This window comes from Anarhichas minor, unplaced genomic scaffold (assembly GCF_050575085.1).
Source record: "Anarhichas minor isolate MPS153535 unplaced genomic scaffold, ASM5057508v1 ptg000045l, whole genome shotgun sequence".
In the NCBI taxonomy this organism is placed as follows: domain Eukaryota; kingdom Metazoa; phylum Chordata; class Actinopteri; order Perciformes; family Anarhichadidae; genus Anarhichas; species Anarhichas minor.
The window spans coordinates 8,923,205-8,941,874 of NW_027466491.1; the positions used below are offsets into that span (position 1 = coordinate 8,923,205).

An 18,670-nucleotide genomic window follows, 5' to 3' on the forward strand; every position below is an offset into this window, starting at 1 on the left:
AGTTGCATTGTGGGCAAGTTGCAAATTATTAAGCAGTTCTACTTTATGGACTTAAAGGCTTTTTGTGATAATAAATGTGATGAACTTTAACCTTTTAGTTTGTTTTAATCAGAAACAGCAGTCTAAAAAAAACACATATTTTATTGTACATGATTCACAAGAAGAGAACAATAAAAACTACAGTACACAGTCGATCTTAGTACCTGATCTAAATTACCGCATTAATAAAAACTCCTGAGGTACGATACGAAAACACGTAAACAAAAACCTGCTAACGGATCTACATCCAACTGAAAGTACAGTACATCAACAGAATTACATTTATTTACACAATAAAGGGCTGAAAAGACTTTTTACGCTGTGGAATAGGTAACAATAGATGTAATTTGGTTTCTTTACTTGAAGAAATTAACTTAATAAAATATTACGAGGCACAGCAAGTTCATGTTCTATTGATAAACGCACCCTGATAAGCACGGAGGCAAGTTCAGGGGGTTAAATGCTTTAAGATGGAATTCTATGCTATTATGTATTCAACACATTTTATGTGAGTCCTTAAAATGGACTTACGGTATATTGTTGATTTGCAGAAATGTTTTTGTTTTATTTAAATTTAAAAGAATTGAGAGCGAGAGACGGAAAAGACGAGACACAAAGATCCCATCACAGTGTGCGCCTTAAACCCTAACCCCCCCCCCCGTAGTGGTTCTCATCATGTTGACGGATACAGTTTGTGACATTCACGGTCAAAAGTCTTTTTTCTTCCGGTCCCAGTGAGTGCTGGTTGAGACTTGCGTCGTTCCGTAAGGTAGTAGGTTGTCGGTCCGGCGGTCAGCGCGCTGCGACGCGAGTCATCCCCGGGTTCACGAAGGAGAAGTTTCTGAACATCGTCTGGTCAACGCTGTTGATGAGCGTCCGGTCGGCACACGACAGCCGAGGCTTCTCGTTGATGAACTCTTTGTCGAAGTTGCTGCAGTCACTGGGCGACGTCTGTCAATACAAGTACAATAATGATCAACCTGCATCAGAATGTCCTGGTTCTGTCTGAGTGACACCTTGAGGTGGTCTGCTGTTAACAGCCTCCCAATCTGTTGTGATGCACAGATTAATGTCTTTTATTTTCCTCCATGAATAGATGTAATACCATGAATTCAATTAAACATGTTCATCATTAGCCATCAAAGAATGTAGCAATACTACCAACAAGTACTTTTTACATTGATTCACCTGCCAGTTATTGTCTCCATCAATCGTTTTGGTCTGTAAAATGTCCAAAAATAGTTTCATAATAACCCATAAATCAAAGGTGATGTGTTATTTTATCCGACCCGCTGTCCAAAACTCAGTTCATTATCACACTAGACAAAGAAACGCATTTGAGAAGCTGGATGAAGACACATTTTTGCTCCCAAAAGGACAGAAATTAATTGTTAAATGTACCTGTTAAGATACTGAATCTACTCGTGGCTCGAAGCAGACATTGGGTTATACTCTTTAACATCTGCAGCTAGCATAACAAAGATCCGGCCCTCCAAATGTGGGTGAAAACGTGAGACCACGCCGTGCACCAGCTGTGAGTGTACTTACTAGAGTTGGCCTGAAGGGCGGCGCCACCTTCCGCTGTTCCAGGGCGGGCCAGTCGGTGCTGCTGAAGAAGTTGTGCTCTCGGATGTTTCCCTTCACTCCCAGTCGCTCCTCGGGCTCCCTCACAAACAACTGCAGCACAGACGCACAACGGAGTCATTTTTATTTTATTAACATATTTAAATATTCATTGGTGTTTGTGTGTTTCTGTACTACATTTCCCAGAAATCAACGGTGCCCGAGTACTTTTTCTTCTTCTGCTAATGAAGTTAAAGTGTTGTGTTTTCCTTGATGGCTTAAAGAGTTACAGTTTGTAGTCATAGAAAGGTTAACTTGTACTTTTGAGCTCAGTTTTTCTCTTATTTTTAGTTTATTGTTATTAGTTTATTTTACAGCGCACATTAGCAAACATTGCTTTAAATATGCCAGAGTTTGCCAAGAGGCTGTGTCACATTTTATTTTCTAATTTCTGCTTCTAGAGATTAATTAGTTTGGTTCCCTTGATGCAACCATTCAGACACACTGAGCGTCTCACCTTAATCAGAATGTCCTTGGCGTCTTTGGTGAGCCAGCGGGGGTAAGCGGGGTTGTCCGTCCGTATGGACTGAAACAGCTGCTCTTCGTCGCTGCTGTGGAACGGAGACTGACCGATCAGCATCTCGTACAGAAGCACCCCGAACGACCACCAGTCCACCGAGCTGTTGTACTTCTGCCCCAGCAGGATCTGATACAGTTAAAACATACCGTCAAACATCGAGTGTCTGTCGCCATAAAGGGGACGAAGATCAACCTTTTTATGTAAATGGTATTCATGCTGCTAGACCGCCTCGTTAATACAGGAGTGTACCGCTAATTCTACCGCTGTGAAAATGTTGTTTTTGAAAAAGTCCAGACTGAAACAGAATATTTCATTAGATAAAAAAACATGTTGTGAATTTGTTTCAATAAATGTTGACTTTTGAATGCTCTGGAGTTATTGGAAACGTTTGGATCACACGAGTCTATATTTCCGTTATGGTCTCTAAAGCTGACAACTGAAAGATGAATCTATATTCGTGTATAAATATAAAGGTGTGTGTGTGTGTGTTGTCACCTCGGGAGCGATGTAGTCGGGCGTCCCACAGAAGGTGGAGGTCCGTGACTCCTCCTGCATGTTCTCCTTACACATGCCGAAGTCTGCTATCTTTATGTGACCCTCGGAGTCCAGCAGCACGTTGTCCAGCTTCAGATCCCTACAGAGGAACACGAGGAGGTCAGCAGGAGCAGCTCTCCGTCTGGCCTGTTTCTTTGCTTTTGTTTAGTTTCTGGCTGACACTGAGACTCTACCTGTAAATGATTCCTTTAGAGTGCAGGAACTGGAGCCCACAGATGATTTCAGCTGCATAGAAGCTGCAGAAAAAAACAAACATGGGGTGAGTCACTTCTGTAAAGCAGTGGAGTAAACAAACGCTTCAGACGGTTACGGCAACGGCAACTGTAGTTATTTTAACCCGAACGATGATCTTTTCCTAAACTTAGTTTATCAAAAGATCGTATGCATGTAACACGCAGGAATCTACACGCGTTGCTGGCTTTCAAAGGAAAACACAAAAAAACAAAATCAAGGAGTAAGTTTTCCTTGTTTTATAAGGACGCGTTGCAAAGTTACAGACACGCAGGGTCCGAAATTAACTCCCGCTAAGCGCCAAATGCGGGTAGATTTCACTAACGGGTAAATGTGTTTGTAACAAAATACTCGTAATAAAAAACTAAGTACATTTACTGTCAAGGTATTATCTCAATGAAATGTACTGAAACTAATGTCTAGATGACACAAAAAGGCTAATTATTATAAAATTATGCTTGGCCAGTGAATCAAAAAGTGACTTTCGGACACTGCAGAAACATATTCAACACGTTAACTATGTCATACGGGATACATACGTGGTTCTGTGCACGTCAAACTTGTGGCAGTGCTGGATGTGGAACATGAGATCGCCTCCATTCAGGTACTCCATCACGAAGAACAGGTTCTCCTGCACACAAAGCAGAGAGGTCAGGGCCTGCTGAGGAGGTCTCGGTCCACAGATGAGCGTCCGTGGTTCTTACCTTGGTCTGGAAGGTGCAGTGAAGGTGCGTGAGGAAAGGGTTCTCCCAGGCTAACGAGAGGACCCTCCTCTCCACCATGGTGCACTCCACGTCGTCGTCCATCAGCACCACGTCCTTCTTCAGAGCCTTCACCGCGTAAAACTCCCCGCTCTTCTTCAGCTCGGCCAAAAACACCTGGAAACACGGCAAGAACATGTAAAATGTTTCTGCGGCTCGACAGTTGCCACCCACTTCTCGTGACGCATGACGATTTGCCACAACTGACATCAAAGCAACAAGCAACTTGTGGTTTTCTGTGGAAACATTGCTGCAAAAAGAAGTGTTGACCACATGAGTGGTAATGTGCTGTGTGAAAGCTCTATGATGAACAAATCTCGACCTAAATATGCTGTCTATGAAAACGCGACATAGCTGTAAGAACTTCCATAAAGAATGGTGAAATTGTCTTTCATTTCCTGTGCTTTTTTGTGCTTTTCTTCTTCAGATCTTCTCCTGTACCTTGCCGAAGCTGCCCTTCCCGAGCAACTTGTGCAGGACGAAGTCATCGACGGTGAACTTGGGATGGTGATCCTTCTTGGGAACGGCGTACAGAGGCTCTTCGTCCGACCGCGCCTCAGGGATCGACCCGTCAGCCGGCCCGTCCCATGAAACGCCCTGCAGCTCTGCAGGTCAGCAAGCAGGAATGTGGAAACAAATGAATATAAATATAGAAAAAAACTATCAAGAAGTGATGACAGAGAGTTTAGTGTGTGTGTACCTTTGTTTGCAGGTGTAGCTGCTGCAGCCGTGACCAACCCGGACGGCTCTCGGACGACTCCCTGCTGGCCAACGCCTACTGGACCTTCTCGACTGATGATCTCAGTGTCCGTGTCTCTGGTGCTTCTGGCCTGAAGGCAAAAGGTAGGACTGAAGTTTATCTTGTTAACCGTTCAAAAGTCGAAATTTCGGTGCAAAAAGCCTCTGAAAAAATAAATTTACACCATCTTGAAACACTTAAAACCGTCTTTGTGGTTGGACCAGTAAAACCATGCTAATAAAAAATACTTTAGGTCTCTTAGCAACTCCTGAAAATGTTCACATTTAAAACAATATTAAAGAACAGAGGATTTATTTGTCCGACCTGCTGTTTGCTCTCGATGATGGCCAGAGCTTCAGCCATCAGCTTCTGGTTGACCCCACAGAGGTTGGCTACTTTCTTCTGGCATTTATGATGGACGTTCATGCTGCATTCTGCACAGGAAACTCAGCGTTATCATCCCGGTGGACACGTCAGTGATTGTACCTCCACATGTTCTCATGCGTGCGCTGCTACAACGCTTTTAAAGCGGACGTTAAGATGCGTTTCTGCAAGTTTGACAGTTTGACAGATTCTTTCTCGTGTTGCATTTTCTCTAACGATAGAAGCTGTTGTGTTCTGGACAGATTGTAGAGACATGTGAGGCAAATTTGTGATTCGTTGTAATATGAGTAGAACACCGGCACATTTGCACATTTACGCTTGAGCGTATAAACAATCTTATTACAACTGTGACACACTGTACGTATAATTTATATTAGTATATATAGTGTCATCAGTTAACACAACGCATCTAGGTGTGTACGAGGTGTCGGGCCAATCCTCACAGAACCAGTTTCTCAACACAAGATGCATGAAAACCACATAAATCATAAAACTCCCGCCTCTCACCCTCACATTTGAGCCCCTGCTTGGCGAGCCCCCACAGCAGAGTCCCGCAGTGTTCACAGAACGTGGGACTTTTGTAGTTGTAGACCTTAAACCTGTGGGGCATGTCGATCTTGAAGCGCTCCTTGTGGATCTGCAGCACAAACATCACATCAGACAGATTCATCTCGGACACAGACGAAGCCAAAAGCAGCAGCAGAAACACTTGCTGTATCCAAACAGTGGGTGGCAGGTTTGTCCTTTTCTATTCTGCGTACTACAACATGAGGCTTTGTATTCTCTGTTGGTTTCATGCACGTGAACTCAGCCGGCATGATGTGGCCGACGAGGAAGTGAGAAGATGAAAGCAGCAAACGAGACGAGACAAGAATGTCAGGTGTCGTGATCCCTTACTACCTGATTAGTAAGCGCTTATAACCACGAGTTTACAAATCTCTTACACATCCAAAGTAATGACGCATAAGGGCATTTCTGTGGAACAACCCGTGTCTGTGAGGCAGGAACTCACCATTGTTTCTTTGCTGTTGATGGCTGAACCCGTGCATTTAGCGATGACTTTGTCGATGCATTTTTTGTGAATCGCTGCGTTGCACTCTAGAAGACACAAAGGTGACAGAGTCAGACACGAGCAGGCAGACGGGCAGAGAAGACATCAGTCAGTGGAAACATAACGTCACACTCACCTCTGCACTGGTAGCCCTGCTTGTTCAGACCCCTGCGGTGAATAAAAACAGGTTAAAATGACTAATGTGAGGATGCAGAAAACGATCATTTGTGCCGTTGATATCTGAGTTCGTTGCGCACCAGACGAACTCTTTGCAGACGGAGCAGAAGGTCGGTTGAGGGAAGAACGTGGCGCTGAACTCGTGGCATTTGACAACGTGGACTTTGGCCTGTTTGATGGCACCTCGCCGCTGATGGAGGGTGAACAGACCCTCCCCCTCTGGTTCGGACTCTTGGTCTCCTTCGCTCTGACCCACAGCGTCTGAAACACATCGTGCAGCTTTTAGTTAGAGAAGAAAAGACTTCTTGTTGCTCTGGACGAGCTGAGCTCAGCCACGAAGACGTTTCACACCTTGATTTAGATTCCTACGTCAGAGTTTCACTTTGTCTAAACCACCTCTTAAGTATGAGTCAGTCTTCTCTGTTGAAGCCACGTTTTGTGATCTTATTTTTGCAGTTTAACATAAAAGAACTTGCCTAGTGTCATGTGACATGACATGAAGCTGAGATGAAATGAGAAAAGCCTTTTCAACCCTTTTAGATTGTCCTATTGTGCACATAATAGTTCTATGTTTTACTTTGTTTATCTTTGTGTAGATTTGTTGTCCTACGCGTCCAATAAAGCTGATTCTCATAATTATTGATTTCATTTTTCCCAGATTCTGTCATTTTCTAGCCTTTTTATTATATTATTATTATTTTACATGAAAGACTTCAACATTTCTGGGTTGATTGATTCCAGGAATAGAAAGCAGAAAAGCTTAATATCTATTTAGAAAGATGTCTGCATGCTGCTGAATCATAACGCAGTGGGTGAATATTTGGCTGCCCACATGAATATACAATATACGATGTATTATGTGTTTGGTACAGATTGAATGCCGCTCTGCAGTGTGCCGGTCGCTGTGCCACCTGTTGTTCTGAGCAACAATTTCCTATTTACTGGCTCTATAAATAGAAACATGAGACAGCTTCTTCCTTTTAGTTCGGAGTGACTTCTTAGGCCTCGGTATGGTGTTAATGTCAGGAAAGCACCCGGGAAAGGGATCTCTCTCTCTCACACACACACACACACACACACACACACACACACACACACACACACACACACACACACACACACACACACACACACACACACACACGAGGACCTGCAGAGACTCCACGTTCTTATTTATAGTTTGAGAAAATGTAATTAGTCTGAGGGGGATTAAAGCTCATTTAAACACACCAGAGTTTTGAAGGACTATACAGACAATATCAAAACCCTTTGTGCTGCAGTATATCGTAGTTATTATAGTCTGATTCATGATGTCGACTTTTGATACAAGTCCGCCGTTGGCCATCTCACGTTCCTACATCTTTAGCTTAGCGCCGCCCAAGAAGGTTGTGATTGGTTTAAAGAAATACAAACGAGCGTCTTTTCCTCTACAGCAGAATAACGTGTGGAGACAAGACTTTCTGTCAAGATGTGTACGGCTGGGCAAGACTGTCGTTGTTATAAGTGATGGTAAAGGGCAGCAGCTGGAGGTATAAGGCTTTGAACCACTCACCACTTTTCTCCAGATAGTATTTGGCCTCCATCAGCAGGCGTCCCTGTGGCTTCAGCTCCAGCTGACACAAAGAGAAACGGAAACAGAAGCAGCACTTTAGGACCGAAATTCACGAGAAAGACATTGAGAATAAAAAGGGAAGGATTCAGGATGATGACGCGTGAACTGAATAATAGAATGACGTTTGAGAATATATTTGATTTGATTCGATTAGTCCGTTTTACTTTGTTTTGTTTGATTTCTTAGTTTGGAATGAGAGGCAGTTGGCGTGAATCCTCTGGTGTCACTCAAAGCAAAGTCTTTCCAGGGAAAGGAATTATCTGGTGCACGAGAAGTGATCTGTGTCTAGTTTCTGACTAAAAATAAATTGAGGAAGATCCGGGTAATGAGCATGAGCAGAGATGGCCTCCAAATCCTGGATTTAATGAAGAAGTAACTCGGGCTGAAGTGGGAGAGAATAGATGTGAAGCTCAACCTCTGTAGGGGGTCTGGGGGCCCTCCACCTCCAAATTTGGGGCATTGTTTTCCTTATTAGATGGTGTACGATAGACAGATGACAAGAAGTGAGGGTTGAGACTGAGGCAGGGGGAACAATGGTCTAATGGTGAGTCTTAAGCCCTGAGGACAACGTTTCTTTACTATTTTAAAGGAATATTTCACCCCAAAACAACCATTTGTATCTCAATTACCATGTTGAATATGAGCTAAACTATATCAAAACATCCGTTTACAAACGCTCACACATTTCGTGCAGTATTATCCACGAAATACGTTAAAACCATACGTTTTGAAGGTCTGATAATTACTTTTTTGACATTTTTTTTGGTCCGTCAGCACCAACACCAACACAACCGTCCCGCTGCACTCACCCAGATCTCCAGCTTGCCGTTCTCCTTCTTGCATCGCGTTGCCAGCGAGTCCAGAGCCACCGTGGACTCGGACTTCAGCTCGGCCGTCCGGTCCTTCACCATCACGTGCATGATGCGTCCGCGGTGGACGTGGGCATCGAACGTGGTGTTCCACGGCGGGTACATGGTGGGCTTCTTCTGCTTGTACACTTGGCCCGTTTCTGGGAAAAAAACAACAAAAAGCAAGATAAAAGAAAATACTATTTTTTTTTATTGGCAGGATTGTTTTACTTTGAGCTTTTTCTCGGCAGCATACGGGAAACAAGATGAAAAGGAAGCTGCGCTGGGTGATTTTCACTTTGACTTCCACTTCAATACCTAGAAATCCTCTGTCAGCAAAATAAATGTGTTCTCGTTACTGGCAGGCCACAAGTTATGACGAGATGAAACCATCACGAGAGTCAGATATATTTCTGTGTATGTTCTGTATATATCTATAAAAATGATATTACAAAGAACTGGAGGAAGGAAGCGCCAACGACTGGCAATCGTTGATGAAATCTTCTTCATGGAAAAACTGACACAATTATGGACATTACACGAGACTCAAAATGATCCACTAGAGCACTAAATGTGTATTAATCCGCCACTGCAAATAGTCCCTAACACATGCGCTTTTTACTTCAGTTTAAGTAGCGTCTTCTAGTCTGGGAAAAACGTATAGTGAGTCACTCTCAGGGGATTAGATGCTCTGCTACGGTCCAGAGCTGTCATTTACAGCTGAAATCTGTGACTTTTATTACATTAACATGTGTTTTTCTTATGTTCAAGGTGTGATAACTTCACAGTCATATTCTCCTCCGCTGCCATTGGTAATAATATTCCATCTTTCACCACCTGGCCAGCAGATTGTTCTGATCATCGCCTCACAGCGTCCAGAGATTTTCTATCGCATCACATGGATAGAAAAATTGACATCTGCGGATCTTCCTCTGTAGAAACATCCCATGTCCACTTGCATAACAGCCACATGCCACCGTGCTGCCTCCACAATAAAGCCCGCTAAGCTTCTTTTATTTCTGTTCTCACAAAGTGATCTGCGGGCCTTCATCATCGGCTCATCGCCGGTCCGTCCGCCGGCTCTGCCAGCTGCCGTCTGTGCCGATTAAAGCACCCAGAGAGGAAAATATGTCTGCTTTCTCCCCAGACACAGAGGCTACACTTTTCAAAGAGAGAGAGAGAGAGAGCTAGAGCGAGAGAGAGACAGAGACAGAGAGAGGGAGAGGTGTCACTTTTGGTGTCAGCCAGTTCCTGTGTTATTTTGTGAAGGTGGCATCTAGACTCAAATGTGCGCTCATGCAGCATCTTCCTCTTTTTAACTGTAGGTGTGTTATCAAATATCTTAAATTGGAGTTCGTTTGAGTTGTTTAAAATTCAAAGTTATTGCTTCGTCCTTTCGAACCAGCTCAGGTGTACAAACACACCACAGCTGGAGCTCCTCCTGATCCGCTGAATCCGCACTAAACTCAAATCTACAGAAAGTCTATTGGCAGCGTTTGCAGCTCGAGCAGCTTGACTCAGCGTGCAGGTTTTCCTCATTACAATCTAAATGTGGAAGTTTACTAAGAATGGCCCACTGTTCGACTCCGGCAGCAAGCGGTCCAACGAGTTTTTCCATTAACGCGGAGGGGGGGGGGGGTGTATTTCATGTCAGGCAAACAAAAGAAGGAAATATCAGTTACTCACGTAACTACAGACAAACGGGGCACATTTTCTGTTTCTTTCAGATACGTTCACTTAAAAAGGCTCGGCACGTTTTTCTTACCGTCATCAAACCAAAAGAAACCAACAATGAATGTATCCACGAACAAGTGTTGTCTATGACGGATCTTCTTCCTCTGTGCCATCCATTTAAAAACACATGAATGAGCCTCTCTGCTGCCACAAATACTCACTACAGCACCAAATGTGGATTAATCCGCCGCTGAAACTAGTCCCCAGTAAATGCACTGTTTCCTTCTGTTTGAGTAACGTTTGATAAAAACTACAGTGACAAAGCTTTTTTTTAGGAAATCTAACCCTTTTGTTAAAATCAAACTTTATATTTGTGAGCCATTTTTAAAAGGTGTACGTCTTCGGTACGAACCAATAGTCAGAAAGTATTGAGAGACAGACTGACACATGATTGGTTTTCTGTCTTTTTATGAGACTTTGTTGACAAATAGAAACATATAGAATATTGCCAGCAATATTCTTCAAGGAAAGAGTTTATGAACAAGCTTGTGGAAATATAAGAGCAGCAACAGAGGGACACATTTGCATAGAAAGGCATCCCTTAATCAAGGAGCAGGGTGGTTTCAATAAGGACTATTCCGGTGTTCCGTACTGGGAAGTTGATTTGTGTCAAACTAAATGATCTGCTTAGTTACAAACGTCTCCTTCCTGATGTAAGTCGACGGGGAGGAGTGTTTTTGGGACCAAAGGATGCTTTCGGCCAATCGTGACGCTTACTTTTATATTTTAAAAACACAACCATGAAAACTAAATGACGTGGCGATCCTCTAATGCTGCAGTTCTGCATATACGACTTCATGCTTAGCCGAGTCAAAGAAATAAATTAAAAGAGAGTTTGTAGAGGACTTCAAAAGAAACGCTGTTTGTTGAAGCTTTCCATCTCTTTCATTTGAAGATGAAATCAGCCGCAGTGAGCCACAGTGTCTGGTGGGAGATTCATCATCAGCTCTTAAGTTCACAAACTCAGCGTGGTGCCAGTGAGGAATGTAACTAAGTACATTTACTCAAGCTGTACTTGACTGTACTGTACTGTAAGTGCAATTATGAGGTACTTGTACTTTTCCATTTTATTTAACTGTATACTTCTTCTCCACCACGACTCAGAGACAAATATTGTTCTTTTAATTCCACTACATTTATTTGACAAATAAATGTGAAATGATTGTAAGAACTAGTAAAAAATATGAATCAACTAATATATTATGATACATTATTATAGGCTGAGCTACCCAGCAGGCCATAAAGTAATCCCCACCAGTTATGTTTGGGTGTGGTAATATAGATGAATCTGAAATGGGCCATTCTGCATAATAAGTACTTTTACTTTCAGTACTTTAAAGGCAGGATTAGAAGGATTTTCCTCAAAAGCAATGTACAGAAATAATAATCCGTATAATCATCACCTTTGACTCATAAGGCTGCGTCTGTTTCTGCAGAGGCGCTGCCCTCTGGGTTGAGAGTGTTTCTGACTTTTCTAGCCTCCTATGAAATCGTAGGGCACAGATTGTACGCATGCTTCCAAGAAGAAGCTACAAAAAGGGAGGACACAGCTCCGGTAAAAACACAAGTAAAGCGCGGCTGATACACAGATAGTATCATCTCCTGTAAGTCTCCAGTGTTTCCAAGCATGAAGAAAAGGTGAAAAGTGAAATGAAACTAGACGTTGTCGTCAGTGCAGTGTAATAATGAAGTACACGGGGCCTCTCTCTGGAGGACCATCTTGTGGTTTCACAGAGGAAAAGGAGCATCAGAGCCCTTCTCTTTCCTCTCAGTCACTCTGTTTTTAGCTCCACGCTGCTGCACTCATATTCACCGGCGGGTAAAGATAGCCAGATGCAGAACAAAGACATCGGCTCCGAGTCTGTTATCACGCTGGGAAGTTTCCCAAAGTTGTGATCTTACAAATTGAAGGATAATGTTGAGTTCTACAGGGAGCCTGCCGTCCTAAACATCAGATCTTTAGTGTAATACTTCTGCGATAAATATACTTTCCAGCTACAGGTACTAAAACTGTGTGACGGCCAGTACATTAAAGTCAAAATAGCTGATTCTAAAATTAAAGATGCCACTTCTACATTTCTATGTTTATTCCAAACAGCCACTGTTGTTGCTCTGCTGAACATGAAATGCATGGTTTTCCTGCGTGGCGGAGGAATTAGTATATTTCTGAGAAAGAGCCGGTGAACATATGGTGCTCACAGGGACGAACGTTTAAGCTTCCATGAGCCGGATGGAATTAATGTTGTGTTGTCAATCTTTTAAAGGCATGTATGGAATATGTCTACATGTACATGTAGGTTCTAAAATCATACAAGTTAACCGAATGTGTTTGTTTGTCAGGATGAAGAAGTTAGGGTTGCAGCCAAAGAGCATTTTTCTTTGCCAGTAATTTTCCTCAGTTTTATTATTTTGTTCATAAAAATAACTAATCACAATTTCCCAGAGCCCACGGTGACAAATATTTATATTCACTATGATTCATATTCACTAAACTATCACACAAGACAAAGAACAGCAGCAACACATTTTTAGACTGAACGTTTGAAGAAACTCGGCTACGGCGTCGTTTGGTCAGAAGTTGGCGCTACCGGCTGTGCCAGTCAACAGTAGAAGAAGAAGTCGTGAACCAGAAACAAAAGTCGGCTTGGCCTTCTAACCATCTATGAGAGAAACATGGAGAGAGGTCTTCAGGACTTCTCTGCGCAACTAAGGACGTTTTATAGAATTTTGTCGTTTCCATTCAGCTTCTCTAATGCGATACTTCAAAATGTGCATAAAATGTGTGAATGGAAACAAGAGCATGGACTCCACTGTAACCGATTTCTGTGTGTGTGTCACTAGAGACCAACGTATCCTGAATCTAACAGTGTTGATCGTTCTATGAATCAACTATCAGCACATTAGAATCAAACAACGCTGATTAGACCACAACTGATTATCAATAAAAGGTCAACACATGCTGAGATATTGGTCTGACTGGTGGCATCATTTATCGTTTAAGGCAGTTGTCAAGCAAAAAACGCTGAATATTCTTCGGTTCCACCTTCTCGAATGAAGACATTTGAAGATGTTATCTTGGAAACTACTGATATAACCCACCTTTTGTCCTGTTTACATCACGTAAACATTGTAAATATTATATTAATTAACACAAATGAACCCGAGCAGCCACCAACCTGTGTCGATGGCCTCCTTCATGTAGACGGCACAGTACGGGTTCAGCACCTCTTCGAGGTAGGCCAGACCGGGATCCATCTCAAATTTGGAGAACCCGATCCGCAGGAAAGGAGACATGGCTGCAGGTTTTCAAATATCCACAAAAAAAAAACCCTCCAGGAAATACGCCGTCTTCTCAAGTGAGGAGAGTTCTCAGATTCGGTGTCGCCGTCGGCCACCTTTCCTCCACTTCAGCACACGCCGACTGACACTTTTCTCCTCCAGAAGAGAGAAGAGTCTGGTGGGGAGGAGGAGGAGGAGGAGGAGGGTTTGCTGTTTTACGCCCTTGACGATTTAAACAACCTGTGAGAGGAAGAGACAAAGAGAGAGAGAGAGATGTTTCATCACCCGTGACACCGTAACCACAAGCTCTGAGCGAGTTTCCCCTCAAAAACTTAGTCCGCTCAGCGTTTTGAACTAAATCAGCAACCAAACCAAAAAAAGTCTCATCCCCAGTGTTTGAGGAGCCTTGTTTACACCCAGAAACCCAAAGCAACCCTCTGAACCTGAACACAGCTAAAATACCCCCCCCCCCCCCCCCCCCCCCCCCATACCTTCAGGACTGGTAAACAGCAGCTGTCACACGTGATGGCAGAAACCTTTTTGAGCACCTTTATGAAAATAAAAAGATAATCTCTAATAAATATAATCTCTTTGTGTGATCAACACAATATAACTACAGCAACCACTCGCGTTGCCTCTCCTGCACCAGTTTTGATGGCAAAGTCTTCCACTTGGTGACGGTCGATGTGATATTTGAGGCCGGTCGGAGAGCTGTGTGTGTGTGTGTGTGTGTGTGTGTGTGTCTGCGAGGTGACTATTAATAGAGCTGAAACACTAAACGCAGTTCAGGAATATGCGACTGCATGCGCCTGAGTCTGCAATACTTGCTGTCGTGATGGTCCGAGGCGAGTCACCTTCTTTCCTGTAAACCTCACTGACCCTGAGTCAGTAGACAGAGAGACGTAAGAAGCACAGTCGGTGGATTCATCTTTGTTTTTGTTTCCAGAAAGTGGAAGTAAATCCAGTGGTGAACAAATATACTTATTTGCGTCTCTAATCTTGCTGATTGGTCTGATTGGCTGTATGGATAAGCTTAACCTCTAAGAGACACCTATTTGGGCTTTTAAACTCAAGTTCTGTCATAATTCCGTACTTCAGGTCCTGTAAATACTGTAAATACTGATCCTACGAGCTTTATGCTACATGTTGGCAGGTAGTCCAGATGAAATGTGTCCCTGCCTTGCTCAATTGTTTGGGAAATTGAGACCGAAGTCCTAAAACTTTCTCCAAAGTATCCAATTAAATAACACAGACGAGAAAGAAAACCAGCAAATATTCACACGTGACAAGAAGTTAAATGTTAATATATAAATAAAGTAGTTGCTGATTTTATATTATACAGAAATAACACAGCACTAGAAGGCTACTGGCTGAAGTAGCCAACTTTTTGTTTGTTTTATGAGCGTTTGTCAGAGCTGCTTCCTCACTTTTTGTTCCTACTATTGAAGAATCTCTTTCATTTCTGATCATTCAGGCAGTTTTATTTTTCATTCAGTCATTTTTTTCCGAGATACTGATAATGAAATCATGAAGAGTGAAACTGAGACACAGCTGCAGCCTTGTTTTATCTGTTTTAGGTCCAGTTTTTTAGGGATGGTTTCAATTATACTTTGTTTTTGCTTATCAAATATAATTTACATAAACACACACACACACACACACACACACACGCCCCTCCCACCAACACAGATTCAAACATTTGAAATGTGCAGCGCTGCAGCCTCCTGTGCCGTTTGAACCTGTTGTTCAGCGCTGCGTTCATGAACAGGAGGTAACAGGAGTTTGACTTCCGGAGCCTTTTGAGTTGTGACGATGTGACCACACTTCCTGTCTCCTTCAGTGGGGCTGCAGCAAACACTCCATCCAGAAACAACAGAGAACTACACTTTGAGAAGGTGGGCAGAGGAGCTGAACGTTTAAAAAGTTGATGCATTTTGACAAACTGAATAAAAGTCGGTAGTTAAATATGTAAAGTAAAATATGGACCTGATGGAAAAGACTCCCTTATCGCTCCTGATTATTGTAATATATTTAATATCACTTGATTTACAGTCCCTATATGTATTTAAGCCGATCGTACTGCTGTTTTTACAACATTACTGATGTAAACAAAGTTTTATCAGCATCATAAAACATTATTAACTTTGATTTATTCGTATTGACAGTTGCTTCCTGTATTAAAAGACCTGTCGTTTTAAATCGACTGGTGGTTTATGGTGACAGATTGTACTTTCAGGTTCGTCGTATTAGATTTATCATGAATCTATAGACTGAGGCTGAGACACGATTAGAAACACTAAACTTAGACCTCAAACCTTCGTCTTACTTTAAGGTGACTAACGTGTAAAAGAACAACGTTGATTCAAACGTCGAGGTAATCGCATGTAAATCAGAAGTCTCTCAGTAAAGCCTCCGAGTCTGAGCTGCTCTGTTGTGATGTTTCATTTATGAATATATAATATAAATATACAAGTGTCCCGCTAGTAGCGCAACTAAGTTAATACAAGTGAAGCTGCAGAATTCAACGATTTAAAAGAAAAAAGGGTTTACTAAATATTTAGTATGGATTATTTTTGTTCAACGGATTATCTGCTTCATGTTTCCTTCATCCTATATTTATATATATATTATATATTTTCTAGTACAATACCACACACCATGTGTATCCTTCATGCACATATCTTTATTAGCAAAAGGTGTGGTGCATGCAGATATGTTGTTTTATTTGTATTTTGCTCGTTTCTTGTCTTTTCCTTTGCTTCTCTGACTCCTCCTCTTTCTTTGTCGTGGGTGCGGAATCAATAAAGATCCGCTAAACGTCCGCTGCATTGTCGAATACACTTGTTTTAAAACTGGTCTCGACCGTTGAGGTTTCCGGCACATATAGTGTGAAGCACGAAGCTCACGTAATTAGATGTAACACAATATAAAAGCGACCAAATACTGTCGAGCTTTGGAGCTGATGTGGTGACGTGCTAATAGGATTACACCATCTATGCCCTCTTTCTTCCTCATGAAGTAGCCGGACTTTAAGTGTAAGAGGATTGAGACGGTTGCCAACACAGAGGTTATTGTTAAAAAAACAAGCTGCTGATCTTTACGCTGTGAGTCGGCTGCTGGTGGAGTGTAATGGGCTTTTCCACACGTCAGGACGTAAACAAAGGCTTTTTAATTAATTAGAACGTTTCATTCCAGTGAGCTGGTCTTTATTTGATACTGAACAGGAGCCGTCTGCTGACTGTTGATCTCTTTCAGAGGGAATAAACAAGACTTTTATTACGTACCTGAGTTTTTTTTATGTGGGAGGTGGATTCGCTTTTTAATGCAGAACCCACCCATGGGTGCTCAAAATGCCACCTCAATCCTCAAACACACGGGTGGAGATACAAGGAAGGTCAAGTACACCGGGAGACCTTTCAACAAAGCTTTCATGAGGGAGGGCAAAGTCAAAACGAGCCTCACACCTGACCCCTCTGTACCATCAAAGCTGTGTGTGTGTGTGTGTGTGTGTGTGTGTGTGTGTGTGTGTGTGCACACACCAAAGCTTTTTGAAGTAGCCAAGAGAAGAGGAGGAGGAGGAGGAGGAGGAGGAGGAGGAGGAGGAGGAGGAGGAGGAGGGTGTTTGTTGTTGTTGACAGGAGGTCCATGTCTGTGACAGAAGCCTTTGACTGTAGCTGCCACTGTGACGGGAGCCCAGACGCCCCGAGTGTCCCTGAAGTGGTCTCTCGTTCAAAGATAGACCTAGCACACACACGCAGAGGATGTGGCCCTCGACAGCCTCTCGTTAATGAACTATCTTAAAATTAGTTCACATTTAGGCCACGTTCGTACCGTGAAAAGAGGCCATTTAACGAAAGTACTGAGACTGAATCGGATTAAAGTCTTTTCTCCTTCACAAGATACAAATGTGTTCTGATCTCATTGTTTTTATGAAATGACTTGAAGATGCTGATGTGCTGTTTGATTTGCAGTGTGGGAATGTAACTTAAAGTACAGATATGACACTTTTCTTCTACATTTACAGTATTTGACAGCCGTTACAAGTTACTTTGCAGAGTCTTTTACAATTTTACACACACACACACACACACACACGTCTAATCTGGTTATAACATGTTATGCATTCTGATTGATTTAACATCCAGAATGTATATAAAGTAGTTTAAATTATGCTGGATGCTACGTTTACTTGCAAAACTGTAATGTAACTAATTAGATTGACTCAAGTACTATACTTTTGCACAGTTTTGGTGTACTTCATGGTATGACACCTGTACTTGTGCATCACTGTATTTAACTGTATTTTACTCCACTACATTTATTTGACAGCTGTAGTTACTTTGCAGCGTTTAGGAGTCACTCTGTTGCACAATGAGTACTTTTACTTTTTAATAAGCATATGTAGCTGATAATACCGCCATACTTCAGGTAATATTTTGATTGCAGGACCTTGTAATAGAGTATTTTTATTTACTTTTACTTAATTATTAGGAAGTGAATATGTCATCTCTCAGCGATACTGCAGAACATAACAATCAACTCAACAAAGAGACAATATAGAACAAAACAATACAGAGCACTACGATAGAAACCGCTAAATGTCAAAGACACGTGCAGCCGTTTCTGTTGTTTTTATGTCCTTAATTCAGTATCGAAGGTATCACATGCATGCTTTATTAAACAACAGCTCAGTTAAAATGAGTTAAAGTCGCACTAACCTGTGCGAGAGCAGTGAAGGTTTAGTGTTGGCCGACAGAAGCTGCTCTCCATCCGGACACTCTGCAGACAGACCGGAGGACGCGGAGACGGAGCATTTAACCGTGATACCATGAGGCCTTCAAAGGCGGTCGGAATATTGAGGACTATCTCAAACAAATGGTCAAAATGGTGTTGAATAAGGAGAAATAACAAAGGAAGGGGGATGTTTTACCAGGGCATCGTGAGCTAGATGGGACATGTTTAAGGAGGTGCAGAGCTTTAAGTTTGTGTTTGCTATTAGATGTAGACGTAGATATATTTAAGATAAAATAAGATCTTTATTAGTCCTACAGCGGGGACATTTACAGGATTACAGCAGCATACAGTATAGTGCAAACAAGAGACATAGTAAAAAAACA

At 42.3% G+C, this 18,670-nt stretch overlaps 1 protein-coding gene and 1 long non-coding RNA gene across 2 annotated transcripts in view; one reads left to right on the forward strand and one right to left on the reverse strand.

Annotated features, from left to right (window-relative positions):
• The window catches only part of LOC142970879 (uncharacterized), a 36,662-nt gene that overhangs the window by 330 nt on the left and 17,662 nt on the right, over positions 1-18,670 (forward strand). Inside the window, exons 2-3 of the long non-coding RNA XR_012959310.1 lie at positions 4,157-4,340; positions 4,442-4,572. This is a non-coding gene — a long non-coding RNA (uncharacterized LOC142970879). The remainder of the gene's footprint in view (positions 1-4,156; positions 4,341-4,441; positions 4,573-18,670) is intronic.
• On the reverse strand, positions 122-18,328 carry prkcq (protein kinase C, theta). Its single transcript, XM_076111327.1, has 18 exons — positions 18,272-18,328; positions 13,451-13,793; positions 8,502-8,701; positions 7,633-7,693; positions 6,161-6,341; positions 6,040-6,071; positions 5,865-5,950; positions 5,360-5,489; positions 4,793-4,902; positions 4,430-4,559; positions 4,171-4,334; positions 3,673-3,846; positions 3,508-3,599; positions 2,911-2,973; positions 2,678-2,816; positions 2,120-2,308; positions 1,588-1,716; positions 122-990 (listed from the first exon to the last, which is right to left on the reverse strand). Exons 2-18 carry the CDS (start codon positions 13,566-13,568, stop codon positions 832-834), a joined length of 2,157 nt encoding a protein of 718 aa, XP_075967442.1. The 5' UTR covers positions 13,569-13,793; positions 18,272-18,328; the 3' UTR covers positions 122-831.